This window comes from Pectinophora gossypiella, chromosome 16 (assembly GCF_024362695.1).
Source record: "Pectinophora gossypiella chromosome 16, ilPecGoss1.1, whole genome shotgun sequence".
Classification (NCBI taxonomy): Eukaryota; Metazoa; Arthropoda; class Insecta; order Lepidoptera; family Gelechiidae; genus Pectinophora; species Pectinophora gossypiella.
In genome coordinates, this window is record NC_065419.1 from 9460053 (window position 1) to 9480117 (window position 20065).

The window sequence follows — 20065 nt, forward strand, 5'->3', positions numbered from 1 at the left end:
AATACGAATTATAAAGTGAAACTGATGATGCGATATATGTCTACGATGCAATAACCTCTTGCGGCCGATCCAAGTGCGAGATTTACCTGGAACATTATAACAAATATCACAGCACGGATCATAATGGGACATTGTTCTTGAGATAGGGACGTTGGGGCAAAAATAAAATAATCAACTATTTTATGACGAAAAACGTCAGATTTAACTTTTTATAAAATGCATAGAGCTTTTTTTTGGTTAAATTTGCCCCGAGAAGGAGCAGGCAAAGGGACATAGCCATACAGCCTGGTCAGATGAAGTTTTTCTTCATGTATTATTTCTTGAATTTGTTTTCTTTGTCTTCAGTAAATTGTTTTCGAAGGCCGGAGCCATTTCTTTTGTTTAATTATTTGTCTTCATCCACATCAAAGACCTTGTATAGAATAGACGGAGCATATTTAAGACGAAAGAAAAACATAGGTTTTGTCTTTCGCACTCATGTGAGCCGTCATAAGTTAAAAAGAGATAAATATACTATCGTCGTAACGTCTTTTGTACTCGTGTAGCGGGTTTGTTATAGAAACGTACCTATAGTATATGTTTTTGTATCAGAACCACTAGTGCCGTTCCATGTCTTTATCGACATTATTATTGGCTAAATATTTCATGTTAGTCCAAGATCTAAAAAAATATACATTACAAATTGAATGATTAATTAAATACAGAAATAACGACCTAGTATCCATACCTGGGTGGGTAGAACCTCAAGTAAATTAGTTAAAACGATACCTATTTGTACCCTGATAGAAAGATACCTAAGAAGAACCGTACATTGCGGTGACAGATTCAGAACCACTTATTCAACGTAATTATCATGGACAAACTTGTTAAAGGTCAATTTATCATTTTTGAATCTATGTCATTTCGCAAGGTGTTATGGCCGAGGAGGTCGAGGACGGTCCATCTAGTCCACATATACTATAGTATCATTTTAATACGACATTGCGGCCACCCTTTGGTTGCTATAAATCACATACCTACCCTTTTATAAAAATTAAATACACGTTTTTCATTGACTTGACCGGAAATCGAATCGGCTCTCGATACAAGAAGTAGACGACCTTCTAGTATATTTCGGGGATTATCTCAATGCGATTAAAGAATAAAAGCAAATACTTCTTTATAAGATTTTTATTCAATATAGTTAGAATACAATGACTACGAAGCACTGAACAATTCCGACTTTTGGTGATAAAAAAAAATATTTCCTCTTGTTCACTTTCTTTAGAAGTGTATAGTGTCGGCTCTGGTCGTTATAACTTTACCTGCAAGAATGGCACATATTAACGTGGAGCACACAAATACACAAGCATTGCATGTTTACACATTGCACATAGAAGGAATAATCACAGGTAATTACAAAAATAGTTATTCATACTAATTATTTATAGAAGGAATAATCACAGGTAATTACCAAAATAGTTATTCATACTAATTATTTTGTGCAATAGAGAATATTTGTATTGTATTGAAATATTTTTTCCATGCTAATGTAGAATACAAAAACGAAATAGCTGCAAATTTATCTATAAACTTATAACTAAACTTAAACTCACCTTATGTGAGTGAATATTGTTGGTACTGCATCTCTATGTAATATTTTTGTTTGGTATCCTGCTCGATAGAAAGCAAGATACATCGAAATGTAATTAGCACAGGCTTAAATAAGGAGAAGGCGTCCTTCAGAAGAGAGAATTATCTCGTTTCATGGTCTGAATCTAATTGTTTCTTAATTTCTTGTTTCGTAAATTAGGATATTTAGGAAATCTGGAAAATACAATATCTTTATGTAATCTTCATCCAAATCGGAAACAGGTCGAAAAATAAATTAAACGTGAATAGAATAACGCAACATGTAGATGTTACATTCAAACATAATATTATGTTATCGATATCAAAGGACAACACTACTTATAATACTTTGGGTACATGATCTGTCAAAGCTGATTAACGTAAAATGTGAAATCAATTATTTGTACAAATGTGACGGCTTTGCTAAAAATATGCGTCTGCATCGTGTTTAGGGCTCAATAAACTTTACAAAAACCAGACCAGGTAATGTATTTCTTGCACACAAACATGTATTATGTGGTCGATAACTTACCCATGGTGAGACATTGTTTGATCGTTCTCCATTATAACACCCATTCTACTCTCACAACCAATAGCTACGCAAGCCATGGTTCATAATGAATAACTATTTCACAGATTGTTTATATAAAAAGTTAAAATAATGTCCCAAAACACCAAAAAACTAACGGCAGGTTTGGTATCCAGCTGACTACCACAACATCTCAAAACGGTAAACACTGACGTTCTAGACAGCGGTGTTTGTCTATGTTTGTTTCTTTTTTCCACAGAGATTGTTGCCATAGGGAAGAAAGAGAGCTGTGATAGTTTGATCGTCACTCTAAAATATTATCCGTCTATTCTATACAAGGTCTTTGATCCACATAGAGCAACACGTATAAATGTCATAACTAGCGATCATAGACCAACCAAAGAGTAGTATAATATAGACTGGACTCGGATTTTGGGCTATTCAAGACCTCTTTTAAAGTATGGATTATTTGGGGCAGAAGGTTATCCTTCTCCAAATAAGCCAAATTACTAAACATTATAGCACTAAATATAGATCAAAACCTATTTCGGGTCGTTTCGTGTTTCCTGACCTGCGTATCTCGGAGTGTTTGTCGAGAGGTAACATGTTTAGTGTAGCCTTCCCGGAATGTTGTCACCTGTTGAATGTTTACCCACACGAATTGTGACCTTCTGATCATATGTTCATTGAGTAACTATAAAACTGGTAATTGTGAAAATCGGGTCCTGATAACAACAGCGAAATAAGTGTGATAAAGTTCTATGAACTCAGTAAAGGTTAGCCTCTTTACTTCCATTTGGAAATGGAACAATTAGAAATCTTGTTGTCTTATTAAGTATCTTACTTAATTCAAACTTATGTTTGAAATAAAATATTTCTATAGATACCTAACTAAACTCTACACTCCACTTCCACTTACGTAACTAAATAGAAATACTAACTATCTTATACATCAGTGATACTAACTACCAAACCTAACTTACATAAAGCCTCGTACATTGAACTCAAAGACGGTTTATCAAAAAACTTTCATTAAGATCTCCTAATAGAAAGTCCTCAAATATTCTATTCAATTTTTATTCGAATATGCGATTAGGTTGCATGGCTATCGCGACAAACGCTATCGCATCTGACGTTAATTATACTAAAGATAAACGAACGAAACGCAAACATGTTTCTACTAATTGAATTGGATATACACACGAACGGTGTTTGGATATATTTTTTTATTCTCATGGTAACACCGGAAGCGCTAAGAATATTAGGCAGGTATTTAGGATATGACGTGAAGAAAACTATGTATACCTACAGGATAGAAAGCTAGATATGCTTTGCACGGGTGGATATTTATTTTTTAAAGGTTAAGTTGGAAAACCTAAGTAATAAATATAGCCTATGTTACTCAGGGATATTGTTGCATTCTAATAGCGAAAGAATTTTAGAACTTGGTGCAGTAGTTATTGAGTTTACTCAATACAAACAAAAATAAAAATCTTTTCTCTTTAGATATTATTATAGAGGTATGTCTATATAATACAGGTAGGTACGACGAGCATCCTGGCTTTATCAACACTTGATGACCGGCGGTATTTCCTCAGAAGTGATACTTTACTTTTTTCACACATTCACAACGTTACTAAATAGCCTGGAGAACATTACGACAGGAAAGATAAAAGCTTTTTTGTTGTAATTACTAGTAGGAAGAGAAACACTTAGTGATGCCTAGGAAAAATGGTGGTTGGGACTTCTTAGAGTGGATACCTTACAAAAAAATAAAGCTCATGACATTTTCTGTCACGTAATTTGAATCCCCACCAACCCGCAGCGCATTCTATACCCCCTCCTTATTATTTATTCGTAGCCCCCTCCAGTAAGTTGAGAGCACGCCTTTGCAGAAGTGGGACTTACGTATTATATTATGTATTTATATGTTATTTGCGTAAATAAAGCCTAAAAGACTAAAACAGATTTATTTGATTAATCACATTTTATTAATCAAACGAATTTTCATTAAATATTTGCATTGTAAATACAATATGAAAAAGATAATTAACTCCATTGCAATAAAGTCGTTCATATATTAATATTTTACAAGCAGGACCTGAGTATTTTCATCTGCATACCTGATTTATTAAAAAGCGAGCCCGTTCGTAACTCATCAATATGTTACCATATTGAATCTCTGAAATTTTTCGTAGTTTTATTTGATAAAAATATTCGACTTAATAAACTTTTAAAATTTTCATTCAAAGGGTTATTTATACAATTTAAATAAAATCATGCAGGATATAAAATAAAACTGCACCTCGCTTATAAAGTGTCCATATAAAGTGTCCCAAAAGAAATATTTCAAGTTTTCAAAAAGATAACTTACCCAATCTCTTTATTTTCAAAATAAACATATCCAAGACTTGAAGTCTCATATAGAAAAACTACCGCACAGTTGTAAAAACGCGATATAATGCACACAAAACCACACTCAAGAAAATCTAGATAGCTATCTCTCCAAACAAAAAAACATTTAACAAAGAACTTCGAATCTCCCGATCTGACTCCTGAGTCAACCACGTATTGAATCCAACTGAGGACTGAAGGACTTTCTGACTATATCAACAGGAAAATCAGGGGTTTCCACAACTCATATTATCGTATCATACCCACTTGAAGTTTCCCGAATAAATTACTCAATTACCTAAGTCGTTCTCAAGAAGCTGCAGTGTTATGACGTAAGCAGTAGGCGTATTTAATCACATCACAAACACGCACGTGACGTTTAGAACCCACTCGTATGACGTAAGGTTTAACTAGATATTGGCAAAAAGATAAAAGATTGGAATATATTTTTGCGTTTACAGTAATAATATTGACCACCGGTGTTCGCAGCTCCACCAGCAAAGTCACAGAGTAAGAACTTAATTAATATTATGAAAAATGTTTCCAACAATTTGTTTAAACACCACACCATGTGACATACATGGTGACGTGATAGTTTAATATATACACATATAAACAACTTAGCGGTCACTTTCAGTCTAATTATCATGAAGACTAGCAAAAAGTTGGTAACAATTCGTATCATAATTCATCGAAAGCAATAGTTGCGTGTGTCTGATAACAGGATTCCGCGTATAATTTTATGCCAAAGAACAATATCAAGAATCCGCTTACGGTTCTAAGGAAATCAGTCAACATTCACTACGTCACGATAATGACGTCAACTTTAATCGCATCAACTTATACGATTTCTCAAGGAAAACACATGGAAACAATAAAAAAAGTAGTAATGTTTATGCGGAAACTATAAAAATGTAACTGCATATTTTGACTTCCTTGTGAATACTTACCTGAAGTAAAACGCGGTAAAATGTTTTACATAGTGTCTCTATGACTGGATATTTATTTTCATTTTCGTTTTTGCGGAAAACATCAATAAAATATTTTACGTCTTGCATTTTTCTCCCAGTTGATCGTTTCGTAAATAGGTATATTTTTTGTCTGTGAATGTTGGCTTAGTGACGTGTTTCATCTACCGCATTCAGTGCTTTACCCTATACTAAATAACTGAGAGTCCTATGTGTCTTATATGTAGCATGCTCTCTTTTCTATCGGAGCAAGCTTCATCATCATCAGTCACCTTAATTCAACGCATTTTATCAGACGATAAATGGAACAAACCATTACCGGAAACGTTATATCGGTATTTTTTCGCAACGAACAACACGTATTACCAGGAACCCATAAATCTGCGGAGTTACAAATCCGTGACGTTATAACCCTCGTGTTATGGTCGTTGCCGTCCAGAGTCCAGGGCAGTTACGACCTCTCGGCTCCAGTTATGCAGATGCGAACAATTCAACTCAAACCAAGAGTATTAAGCCACGTCCCCACTAGGGGACATTGGTCGAGCAACATAATGTCTCTGGAGATATCAGGTGATATCGAACGACGTTGCCAGAATTCGCGCGACAACCAGTTCTCTCTCTAACTACGTAAAACTCGCGTAATATGTCATGCGGTATGGGGCTATATCTTTTGTAATAGTTACTTATTGGTGTGTGTACCACGATGTAGTTTACGTTACTACGTACAGGTATTATTTATTTATTTTATTTTAGGAAGATTTACAGACAACTAGCATTAGTGTATAAAACTGATTGCTTAACTATCAACATAGTAATGCAGATTATACCTCAACAAATTATTCATAATGAGTTTGTTCTTGACGTCAGTGATGATATCTTGTCCAGCGCTGCAGTTTAGTGAACAACTAAACTATTAACTATCTTTTTGAAAAAATAAAAACAATTATAAAAAGTCTCTTAATGTCTCCGGAGACATGTCGCTCGACAAAATTTCCCCTAGAGAGGACGGGGCTTTATGCAAACAATGTGAAAATTCGCTTTATAGCTTACACCCATTATGCGCGTGCATGCGACATGGAAAGCTACGGTTTAATTTTACAGCTTTGGATTTACTTTAAAAGTCTAAAGATTATTAATTTATGCGTCAATAAATCGTATACTGCGGATAGGTGAATTATGTTTCACTTGGATACCAAGGTGTCTCCTTGGTCAATCTTGGAAAAGTTACTGATAAATACTTACGTAGTACTAATAGCTATTTATTAACGGAACAAAGAAAATGAGTTAATTACCCTGTTTCTCTTCTGTTACATCGACATAAAATCTGATATCTATTAATACACAAAACATTATTTTGCTTCGGAAAATACCACAGAGGCAACCAAGGGAGGCTTTCACAAAAGAATAAGGCAGTTTAAAAATAGATTCTAGGTATTTTGAGTTTAGTTACTTATAATTACGATTTGTATTCTGCTGATAGAATTTTAAGGGTACCGAATCGAATAGCAAAAGTTTGGTCTAGTAAAGAAAATAATTGAATACTTATTAGCGATATGTAATTCAAGTTTTATATCGGCGCATTGCGAACGGGGATGATTGTGCAAAACGCTTCTAGAAATTGTGAATTTATCTTTGCTTTTCATTATATTATCAAACCATTATTTGAGTTGCCGCCGCTTGGGAATGAAAAAATATTATTAATAACATTTAAAAATAATGTTTTAACTTATATTTACTTATTTCTTTTATTTTTTCAAGGAAAGCCAACAGTTATCAATTACAGAGAGTAGACAAAGAACGTAACAGATATCAGAGAATAGTAATATGATATCAGAGAGTTCTGTGCACAACTCTGTGCAAATTACAGTTAGAATAGAGAAAATAAATACAAGAATAGGATTTAATTAAAAAAAGAAAGAAGTACGTAAGTTCTTATTATGAAAACGAGTTCCTTGTGCTTCGTCCATCCACTCCAAAAATGCAATCTCAATTTGCGTTATCCGGGTTTCTAGTTCCAGTTCAGAGTTCTTCAAATAACTTTAACAAAATAGTGAAATTCAACCACAAAGTTGATTGAGTCGAGCATGTAGAGTTTGAACAAGAGTTCAAGATATTTTCATGCTTTATTTGACAATCGCTTCTATAAAAATCCGTCAATAACTTCAAAATAAGTAATCGTCATAAATCCCAGTACTAGGAGACAACAAGGGAAGACCAAAATATAGCTCAACACAATGTTATAATTTCGTTACGTCTAGACCAAAGTCGTCTGGAAATTACACAGACTTATAAACAAATAAAATATCTAATAGGTAGAATTGTCTGTTAATGGGGCTGTATTCAGTACCTATTCAGTGAAGCTTTGAGCAACTTGGTAACACGAAAGTAAAAGGCATGTCTAAAAATAGATACCAAACCTTTTACAACTACTGTGTCGAGCCTGTATGACGTTTGAAAAAATGATGATTAAATGCACGGCTCTTCATATTTAGTAGTCACCAAGTCACTCTCTCGCTGTCCCGTTGTCGCGCCGTGGACTCCCACTGATTTTTGCACGCGATTTTACTTATTCCCGTTCATAATACATTAAATTTGTTTAAAACCAATTGTAAACTTAAAATACATCATTCTACCACTTTAACCTACTCATTATGAGGTGTCTTAACTGTCCGGAACGGCGCGAAATTATTATATAGTTGAATTTTGCTTTGAAACTATCCTTTCTCTCGTAAGTTCGTTCGCGTTAGCTTTGATTATAGCGGTAAGACAACAACTTTATTCCTGTAAGTGGTTCGTCACTTAAAGGGGTGTAGATCTATGTATGTGTCAATTTTCGACCCATATCAGTCATGTTATGAAAGTGGAACCAATTTACAAACTTTCGCGTTTGTAAAAAACACTTTACTATTTTTTTGACATCCACAGTAAATATTTAAACGTTACATAACAACATACCATGGCATCACGTCTGTATTCCCAAGGGGTGCGCACAGGTGTATAGACTAACTACACACCCGCTTCTCGCCAGCTATATTCAAAACTTGCTTGTGTCTACATCTAAACTCTTATGGGTATGGAATGAAGACACAACGATTAGTCCTAATAAGTGATGATTCATTGTCTTAGGAATAAACCCAGTTGTCGCGAAGTAGTTAGTGCGGACTTGACATAAATTCCGTTTACGAGATGGGATGACGCGAGCGCACAGCATCCCGCCCGCCCACTTGCTGACGTCCACGGATCGGATGAACATTTTTTATGGCAAAAAAAATTATGTGCCTAATATTGTCTGGAAGAAATCGCTTTCAGCGATAAGGCCGCCTTTGCCCATTTTTGTTTTATGATCGTTTTTGAACAATAAAAAGTATTCATTTATTCAATTATAATTTATTATGTAGGTACATCGGGAGGCTAACTACAGATACTAACTACGTATCTATAATAAGGTAATTTTATTTCACTACAAAAGATAGAAAATATAAAGCTTAAGAGTAGTTTGTGATGCCTTTAAAGTATCTAATTGTTTGAATACAGTTCAGTTTTGCAGTGATGAAGATGCAAACACGAACAAACTCATAATAGGAATACCTATCCACCAAACTGAGCTTAAATGATCCGATCATACCCATATCATGTATACCATACCACACAACAATCTCGTATTGCTGCTAATGTCAGCGCATTAGACCCCACGAGAGTAGATGTCACGTGTCTAACTAAGCCAATTGCTGAAGTTGTACCCAATGTGAACATTGTAACTGAACTTCTGCAATATCAGATACGATGACGAGGAATGTAATCAGTATCAAATGTCTCCGTCAAACTTGCTCTTAGCTTCCTTGACCAAAACTAAACTGATTAACCCAACACAAAAGAATTGCTACTTTTGTTCAAAATGAAAATTACATGTCGTTTCTGTAATAGACCTGGGCACCCTCAGGGCTGTTGTCTTAAACGTTGTATCAAGTGAGAGCCTTCAGCGCTCTCCATTTGTCCGGCCAAGTAGTTAATGCCATCTGCAGCAAATCTACAATAAGTCACGTCAAAAAAATGTAATAGACCAAAAACACCTACAAAAACATAAATTTTATAATTATGACAACCAATGGTTCATAATTTCACCACTGTTTACAAATAATTCGCTGAGCTCAGTGACTGCACTTTTGCTCTTTGATTGTACCCACTTCTAAGGCGCAGCAGATTGGATAAAACAACTCATATATTAAACGGAAAGAGCTATTCATTTTCACAATACAGGGTGACACCGTAAAGAATAGTTTGGGGTATGATTCAAACCATTAGTCTGAGTTGATAGCCTGTGGAATTTTCCGTTGCAAAAGTGTGGAACTTTAAAATTTAAGAATTTTCCGACAGGGAATTCCACTTGATATTAATTCAGAATCGTGGTCTCAATCATCCCCCTCAGTATTCGTTACGACGTCACTATCACTGTATAAGAGAAGAAATACATGTCGTCCTAATCCGTCGTGATTTAATTGATTGTACCACTTAATTGGATCAAACGCAATACCTAGAAGAACTGCACGTGGAATGACTGTTAAAGGAAATTGATTGAGCACTGTTTATTTCTTCATTCATCCGTTAAATTTCGGTTTTTCCTCGAGTGTTTATGTCGTTTTTTCTTTTCCACTGACTTCAAAAAGGATGTCTTCAATTCGACTCGTACGTTTAGTTCTAAATATAACTTCTTGTGATGTTTATCTGACAAATCACAATAAATTGGGACTGGTCTCGTTTTTTATTTACATGGGATTGATGACGTTAACAGCACCAAAAAATTACGTCAGCGATAAACTTTCTATCTTCCTTTAGATAATCATCGACCTCGCCGTCTGGAGTCGATGTCGGTGACCAGAAGCGTTTGTTGCTATAAGCTGATTGGCCACCGCAATGGTTAGAATTATAAGGTCGTTTGGACACATAATTTTACTAGGTACTTTCCTCGTTAACTAGAACAGAACCTGTATTGTTTATATCTAGCGCAGCAGCATAGTAAATTCACCTATAAAGTTGTAACCGCGCGAACGTAAACTGTGATAGCTTATCGATTTACTACATAAGAGTATTGGACTGATAACTCCATGGGTAAATATATGGCCTCGTAAAAAGCTTGCTTTTATTTCCTATAAAACGCTGTTCAATATTAAAACGAAATTAAAAGATGTAATAAAATCCTTAACAGCGTTAGGATCCCTCGTGCATCTGAGGAATGGTCTGAGTATGAAATAAGAAAATGTTATCACTTTAAAAATACAATAAGTATGGCGACAAAGTTATTTACTACAATTTGTGGTTAACAAAGTAAGCGGATTTTGCTTGAAAGTGTTTTTATTTGTACGGTACACAACTCTTGTCGCCGCGCGCCGGCGCCGGACAAATAACTTAGGTAATTCAATACTGCGTGAGTGCGGTGGAAAATAAAGTTCAAAATTGGCTAAAGAACGACACTGTATTTCGATTTACGAGAACCTCTTCATGATAAAACAATTTGGTGAAATTTTTGGTTACTTGGGGACGTCGAGAGTTTATTTTATTTGAATTTATCATCAAAGTTGGACGGTGCCCAAAGACCATGAATTTTTAAGCTTGTGCTGAAGTAGAGAGTAGTGAAGTGAAGAACTTGCTTCGTAGACGCAAGACGCTTATTATATTGTTTGTGCTCAAAATTTTGTATGTGGTATATTATATTGCGTACAGGAAAAACACACTCAGTAATTATAAAAATATTCAATTCGGCAGACTATATATTTTACAGTATTAGCTTAGGGATATGAGACTCCCGATATTTCGACACTGTTGCAAGTGCCATAATCACGGGATGACTGATCAGATTGGAGTGGAGTAGGTAGATCCATAATTTTCTACGGGCAGACATATCTGTCTCTTTCTTTGCCGCTTGTTTATCCTTATTTTAAACGCGGTAAGAACCCGTTATTATGTGTTTTAATTATGATGATAACCGCGTATACTAAAAACAATGTACTGTTTATTTTGTGCTTAAAGCGCAAATTAATATAAGAAAACCTATTTGAATATTAGGCGTGAAGTTTCTATAATATATGAAATCCAAGTTATAAATGAAAGAAAACATGAACTACAATATCCAGTCGCAAACACTATCTACCACTTGTTTAACAATTCCAGACACAACTAACCCCTATTCTCTAATTATAAGGTACACATTAACTTAAATAAAAGCCAGCTAATTATATACCGGTTGTAATCTAACACAGAACAGAAGCAATTTGTTCAGGAAGTTTAAATTGCTTTGTAACAGTACCAAGGTTGGTATTGGTACATTCCTAACCTACTGAATACCCAATGATATTACCTACATCTAAAAACATCATTGCTATTAACTGTGAAATAACCTATCAGACATCGTCTACGTTTCAAAAATAACTTGGTATGCAACATTTTCAATGATTCAAAACTGATCTTAGACAAAACAAAATATCCACGGAAGCCGGCCTGTCGGAAAACTGTTTTAATGTGACGAGGTGTTACAAATGCAGATAAGAAATTATCAAACAAATGCGGCCGGGTTTCGAAATAGTATTCTTCCATGAAAATATAAATGCTAGCGAAGCGAATGTATACAGAACCAACAAATTCTTGTTTACAGAAATAATTCAACCCGCCTTTACTCAAGCTATTGTCCATCTAAAAGTAAATAGAAGTGAAGTGGGCCATATTAATTACGCAGGTCCCCTTGAATTACAATCAATTAATCGTCATCAACAGTGCAATTAGAGTCATCAATCATCATCCTTCATTTATCAAAGTGGACGGTGCACTTCGTTTGTTCAGCTTTATCATGGCGTACCACAAGGTAGCGCTGCAGGACCGCTGCTCTATAATGTTCAGAGACGCACAATTAGTGCTGTCTCTTTCAAATGTAACTATTTTCTACATCACTATCTCTTTCAAACATTGAATATTTCTCAACTTATACTGCCAAGGATCTGCGTTTATGTCCATTTCTGTTGAACAATGCCACTTGAATGTTAACATATTCCTTAAATTTCAATGATGTAGGTAAATAATTTTTGAACATTTCTGTGACATAGCGTAGTGGTTAAAGACAAATTTAGGATTTGGTAATATAATGAATCAACTATTGTTTATATTCTCCTCTCTTTCAAACGTAAGTTGATCGTGACATTGCTATCTCACTTGAAATGACGCGGGTAAATACAAGAGCCACGTGTAAGGAAATACTTATTTATCGCTCCATGCTCACAATGACTTAATCATTTTTAATCGAATGAGCGTACATGCAGTCATTGTGTCGTGCTAATCAAGCACAATAATGGCGAATCGAATCGTAAAGTTTTAGATTTTATGTCTTACTATGAATTAAGAAGTATAAGGATTTAAAATTAAAAGTGGAATAAAGGTAAAAAGAGTTTTGTGCTATCTCTGGTAACTGCTGTAGAAACAAATAAATAGAAAACTTACATAGAGCTTAGCATTGCGAGAAATCACAATTATGCGAGTACTTACTATCACTATAATTTATTTCCTAGTGTAATAAAGAAAACTTTTATTCTTGTACTATTTATTGTACTCATTTCGTTACCATCACTTTATCTTTACCATACTGTGGTAAAACTGTCTCATACTCATCACCTTTGCCAACTTCTAAGCAATCTGAGCATATAGGTATGAATATTATTTTACTTACAAGTTTAAACACGGCAGACAAATTGCATTTTGTAACACTCGAATGGCAGCCGTTTCAGTTGAAACTTCTATTTCTTTTTGTCGGTATTTTTTATAGGTTTGCGTCAGATGGCATTAACTATTTGGCCGGAAAAAAAATCGGGAGCGCAGAGGGATCTCACTCAGTACAAAAAATTAAGACTACACGCTTGAGGGTGCCCAGTTGATAGTAGTCGAAACCGATATCACACATTTATTACTGAAATCCTTCCAATCAGATTTCAATGACAACAAAGACAAGATATGCTATTGGTCAAATTTTACAACCCATTACATAAGAGTGGGACCAATAAATCTCCCAATGTAGGAAGTGGGTCCAACGATCCTTTACACTGGTAGTAAACCCACTATACTCTTCCTATTATCGATCATGTTTTATAGGCCATAAAACAGATCTGTCCACGTGTTTGCGTTTCTATTCCCGTAAAATGGGAGCCGGTGTTAAATTGTATATCACGGTATTTGTAGACTGCGGTACGATTGTATTTAGTATGATTGAAACCGACATTTGGTTTTATGAGTTTGATATCCTGTACTGAAACTTTTAGCTGTTTACAAGACTTTCTGCGTTGGGTGAAGAGTACAATATTATTATGAATGATATTATATAGCAAAACCTGTTTGAGAGAAATCGAATCTAAGATGTATTACACACCTGTACGCTTATTTTTACTCTGCCATCTAAGAAAATATGGGAATTTTCCAAACTCTATACCATTATAAAGATTTGCATATTTAGATGACCGATTATTAACATAGATATTAACCATCAATGGGTCAGTGTGGTGTTTACAAACAACCACAACCTACTTTCTCACTGACAATACTTGTCCCAAATAACTAGAGTTGCAGCTACCTACTAATAACTGCATCGATTCGCAGTTATACATCTGTTCAAGTTGTCTAATACTCTTTAACAGTTCCACGAAGCTAGACTACAATAGTGTCGATTGAACAATCATCAAAGTAAATTAGGGCTATAAATCGTTCATACCCATTGTTAAGCATCAGATACCAAGAATTTCTAAAGGATTAACCAACAAAAGGCGAGCACAATACAACTAGCCATCTGTCTTCAGATGTCAACGTTAATCCAGGGATCTTTGTGGAGAAATCTCGTCGTAGGTCTCCTTGGAAACAGACTTTTATTTTCAACTTCACTTTTTTGTTGGAGTTGGATAAATGGGACGACTTAAGTCTGGTAGGAAGATTGAGAATTGCAACGAAATAAGGTTTTAAGAGTACCATTACACAATAAAGTACCATTAACTCCCTTTGTTATCACAAAACAAAGAGAAATCAAATACAATTATCTTTTAAACTAAAACAAAATTTATGTTCCGCTAATATCTAGATCGTATCTTCTGCAATGTCTGGTTTTCATGTAAATAAACTTAAGACCACGTTAACTGGGTCGACCGAATCATTACTGTAAAATTATTAAAATTAATTACGAAAGGTAAAGTTGGCAAGGAATTATACTAGGAAAATAAATATCAGAAAAATAAATTTCAGAAACTGGTATGCCCCAGAAATGGTGGGTCAATTTCTGGGTCGTCAAGAGATTGTGTCCTATCCTGTCCAATGTGACATTATTGTGTATCAATAACGTAAGTATACAAACAACAATCTACCTGTAGTGATCCAGAAAAAATACGTTGATACAAAAGATACGAAATTTTAAGATTAGACTCAAATTAAATTCATCAAAGGAAAGAAAGAAAAATCTGAATTCAGTCTATTATAAACAGACCTAATAATATACAGTTCGTTCAACCGGATAGAGTATTGTAGTAGACGGTTACTAAGCTTATGTGGAAGCATCATTTGCATAACTAGGAGAATGTTTATAGATAAACTAGCAGCCATGTTCGAGGTCTATTTGGTGACGATACAGGATAGCATCAATCTAAGTGTCTTAAAGAATATACTTGCGACAGACGCAAGAAAAAAAAAACAGATTTTGGTTCCTATAGGAGTTGAATGAGGTAAGAGCTAGCATCACAAGGCAAATTACTTAGAGACAGGATCCTTAGTTACGAAAAGATAAATCCAAAGGCATAACATCTTACAATTGCATATTACAAATGGCAGTCACTTCTGTAAAAAACCTGTCAAATCTTCAGGTTAGGTAAAAGCGTACCCTGTGAAGAACGGGATAACGCTAGGGAGATAGATAGTGCCATAGAAAAGAGTCCCACTTTTATGATTGTCATGGTTACAATGTATTCGCTTGCCAAGCGGGGTGATGTCCTGGCTGTGGACTGTTGAAGCAAAGTACATTGAATACCAGAAAAGTATGTTTTGCACTACTTAGCTCTTACAATTTTTAACATTAGTATCAATAACTGTTTTTTTTAATTGAAAAGAATAAGAACCAATCACGTGTTACGCGATATGTTCATTTACAGCTGGTTATAAATCGTTACGCGTGTAAGCAACGATTCGTCACAATTTGAATTCGAAGTTTGCGATAGTCCACGTAATAAAAGACACGTGTATAACTTTAGGGTTATTCGTTGCATAATGACACTATGACGTTCGCCTAGAATGACAGCGGGCGAATATCAAAATGGAATACATACCTACATACATTGATGTCTACCTAATATGTTACAACAGAAAGCCGAAATTGATGGCGTCGTGAACACCACTTAGCGCGAAAAAAATCTATGGTACTTAATATTACATTACTAGCGCGCCTAAAAAGTAAATCTTGAACCAAATTTTAGTCATTTGTAAAAATACAATACCTTAGTACGTCAATGCAGTCCAAAGACATCGGAAAAAACTAAATAAGATGTATTAAAACCACTGTAATAACCACGAAAATGCATGATTAGAATAAAAAATACCTACAGGTAACATAAAAAAGAAAAGTCTCGCTATAATACATTTGTATGTTATACTCTTCACATTTATATTCCTGATCACAATAACTATTAAATAAACAATTCATAACATTTTACATTACAATGCCTTATTCAAAGTTCAGCCTTAACTTTCAAAGGGTCTAAAACTTAGATGGGCTTTCTATAACCCAGGGAGACTTTTGACAAAATATTTCTATGCGAGCTGTCGCGATGTTGGTCAATTCAAATGCGATAATGTTAAACTTGAATGGAAGATTCCTTCATGATAGTGAAGTATGAATTATTTAATAGACTCCGACCACGCGGTGACAAGCTCATATCATATTAGGGTTGCCATGCGAGTATGTGTGGGTTTACCCGCGCATTTTTTGACGATAGTCACACAAATATTAAACAAGTTTTTAATATTGCGTTTGTAATTACGGCAACAACATGTACACATTAAAAAAAAATGTACAGTTTTTTCTTGAAATAATTATTCGTCTCTTGACAATTCATTAATTAATTCAGTAGACAGCAAGTTATAAAAACACAATGAAATAGTATAATGTCTAGGGGCTATTACAGAGAGACATCTTAGAAATAGGGACAACAATAGACCAATTTGTAAACAAAAGGTTCCCAGTATCTTTATTTCATAGAGATGAATAGTAATGTCCTAAAACGGCAACCCTATTCATAGTTATGGGTACGGCAGACCAGCGCTATATGCATTACGAGTTTTGTTACTATGAATAAATTACTCGCCGTACAATATAAACAGAGATGTGACCTAAACATGTTTCCATGAACAAGACTTTGTTAGACTTTACCTAAGAAATTTAACATCAAATATAAATATATAGTCCGTATGCATTTTATTAGAAAAATGAAGGCTACTAAAGAGATAGATTACATAATTAATGGTTTAATCATAACATTACATGCAAAGGTAATAATGAAACATTAATGCTGTCTGTTTACAAATAAACTAACTCTCTTGTCCATAACGGATGTCTTTAGACAATGGGTCACGTATATAGATGCAAATAACAAATGAGTCAGCAAATTTGTGGTTTCAGTTTTGCCTATTTACGAGTATAATAGTGGACGTTAGTAGGTACATATTCACTACAATAGCTGTTGTAGGCTGTGGCTATAGTGACATAAACAATTATCATCGACAGATGTTATGACATACCTACCTTGTAAAATAATATTACATAACTGAGAAATCAGATTTCCATTTATGTAAAATTGATTTACTTAACTTATGATTTACAGTTTATTTCCACTACTTACAGCGTGATCGTGGAATTTTCCTGATTTGTGGAAACGTGGGTCATTTTTATTGCACGGTCAATGATCCGCAGCATGAATTCTCTCAGATCAAAACAACAATATGACAAAGGTATTCGGGTAGCCGAGAATACAAAATCTTGATACTTTTGCACAAAAGGCAAACTACCAATTAGTCATATACTAACATTAGATTAGATAACTTATAAATTGAGATTTGATAACAGAGCATCATATTGACAAGCCCATCAATTAGTTTAACATTGCAGGAATTAAATATTTGCATTTACTACTTAGTGATGAGACACTACTCGATAACAAAAAGCAGAAAGATAATATTGTATCAAAAAATAAAGTCAAGCACACATCGCAGACTCAATCGATCGCGCATCATAAAACCCTTTTCAAGCTAAGTAAGTAGTTATATCGTTGCCTTAAAGTAAACTTAAGCGCCTATTTGAAAAATCACACTCCGATGTGATTTTCTTCAACAAAACCTCGATTTACTTCAATTGATTTCGATCCGGGTAAAAAAATTACCCACAATTTTTGACCTGGATTGAAACTATCTTTTCTGTTGTGAGGTATTGTTAACAAAAATCACTTCCAAGCGTGATTTTTCAAAATCGCGCTAGCGTGGTTTTCGCTATAACGCGACAAGTTGACAACAGCACGTTAATATAAATTAAGAAAAGACGGAACATAAATCAAGAAGATTTATAGTGTTTTTACAAATAAATAGCACTTCCTGGCTGCAATACGAAAGTACTCACTCTTCTTGTGATGGAGACATGATCCGTGGAGGCGACACATACTCGCCGTTTGCCCCATGCGGGCGCTACCTCGCTCGAGTCGCCATCCGCGCGCCACCAGGCGGCGCCACAAGCTCTCTACATCGCGATGGCGCTTATCGACACCGCATTTACACTTCACTGGTACAACACTAGTCTCGTGGACACATTTACATCTTTCGAACACTCTTGAATTTTATACCCTATGGTTGCGGATACTAACTGTAAGTTCGCTGTGAAAATAGGTAGTTGAATTTCAATTAAATGTATTATATAAAAACATTTTGTTCACTGAGATCCTGTTGACTATCCAAATTCAATACAACTGATATACATATATATTACATACGGTATAGAAAAGTAGGTATTATTTAACATTAAGGCAAGTTGTTATTTGTTATATAGGCAAACGTAGTTTGGTAATGAAGAATAATTTGTAACCATATGTTCGGCTAAGCAAGTATGCTTACAGGGAATTAATAATTAATATGTGTAACTCATAATCATCACTAATTTAAGAGGTAACATCGGGCAACGGGGAAAAACTTCAGCTTGCCGTGGACTCTCATTACGCGATTTACTAGTAATACGTTAGCAAGAATAACTTACGCGAATATTATATTTCGGTTAGAAAGTTCTAAAAGTAATGTCGCAGTTTCATCTACCATGATCATAAACAACAAATACGTATTTTGTTTAAGCATTAAAAGTTTCCCATTGTCTAAACTACTACAATTACCTACTTCAATGTAACTCAGAAAACACAATAACAAACTTTATTTACAGCCATGAATACACACAGATCCTTACAATTTAAATTCAAAAACATTGTTTAAATTACAATTAATGCCCAATGCTCATAGAGGCAATGCAATACCGCGAATGTTACCACTGTCGGCCAGTAAGCGGGATTTCGTGGCGGATTTCTGTTCGAGCATGTGCATAGAAACTAGAATATTACAGAAAAATCCCCGATTACTCTAGCTATAGAAGCGGCCAATCAGCCTACGAGAACAAACACAAGGGCCTTACCCAAGATGCAAACCACTATGACAATCGATAAATATATGGCATTAACATGTCACCTTATATCAATCCCATACATTTTTATCACTGTTACAGTCGTGTCATAATCGTCGTGGTCCCCGATACCGACCGTGCAGGCGTGCTCGACATTTACTCTCGGCCTACGAGGGTCGAATGATTCTTTCAAATATGATCTTTTCAGACGACGCCGAGGTTCGCACCCAACTAGGCACCCTCAGGCCGGTTGTCTTAAATTTTGTACCCGGTGAGGGGGCTCAGCGCTCCCCATTTATTTGTCCGGCCAAATAGTTAATGCCATGTGAGGCAAGCCTACAATAAGTCTCGTCAAAAAATAAACCCTAACCCGGAACGTTCCCAATGCCTCTTCTGTGTGGAGCGAGATTACGAAAGAATGAACCTTTCAAATGACTGAGTTCGCGGTTTCTAAATGTTAACGAACAGTTCAAATGACCATTAAGACATCTTACATTAATTTTATACATACAAGACGAAAATGCAAATGAAATTTATATATTTCTATTTTATTTTTTATTTATTTATTTTACTTTTATTTGTTTTTGTTTTTTATTTATAGTATTTATTATTTTATACTAGATGTTGCACTGTCCCGCACCAAATTGTAATAATGTTTCCTATCCACTGGTTGCCTGGAAGAAATTGCTGCTTAGCAATAAGGCCGCCAGATTGTACTGTATCTATCTTCATCTGTGTGAATCTGTTCTGTATGTTGTGTGCAATAAAGTATATTTGATTTGATTTGATTTGAAATGCTTCTATAATAATAATGTAATATTAACTTCCAAGGCAAAGGTCGTTAAAGGGGTTCAA

General features: G+C 34.9%; 1 protein-coding gene across 10 annotated transcripts in view; it reads right to left on the minus strand.

The window, feature by feature from the left end:
- Positions 1 to 20065, minus strand: part of LOC126374064 (dual 3',5'-cyclic-AMP and -GMP phosphodiesterase 11) — a 277630-nt gene that overhangs the window by 85294 nt on the left and 172271 nt on the right. Inside the window, exon 2 of one of the 10 annotated variants that reach the window (XM_050020520.1) lies at positions 18173 to 18366. The exons of 6 other annotated variants lie outside the window; for them this stretch is intronic. In XM_050020520.1, the coding sequence (XP_049876477.1) occupies positions 18173 to 18230 (58 nt within the window). In that variant the 5' untranslated portion in view covers positions 18231 to 18366. Of the gene's footprint in view, positions 1 to 18172; positions 18424 to 20065 lie in introns of all 10 variants that reach the window. 3 more of the 10 variants (XM_050020519.1, XM_050020518.1, XM_050020517.1) reach the window with 3 other exon arrangements.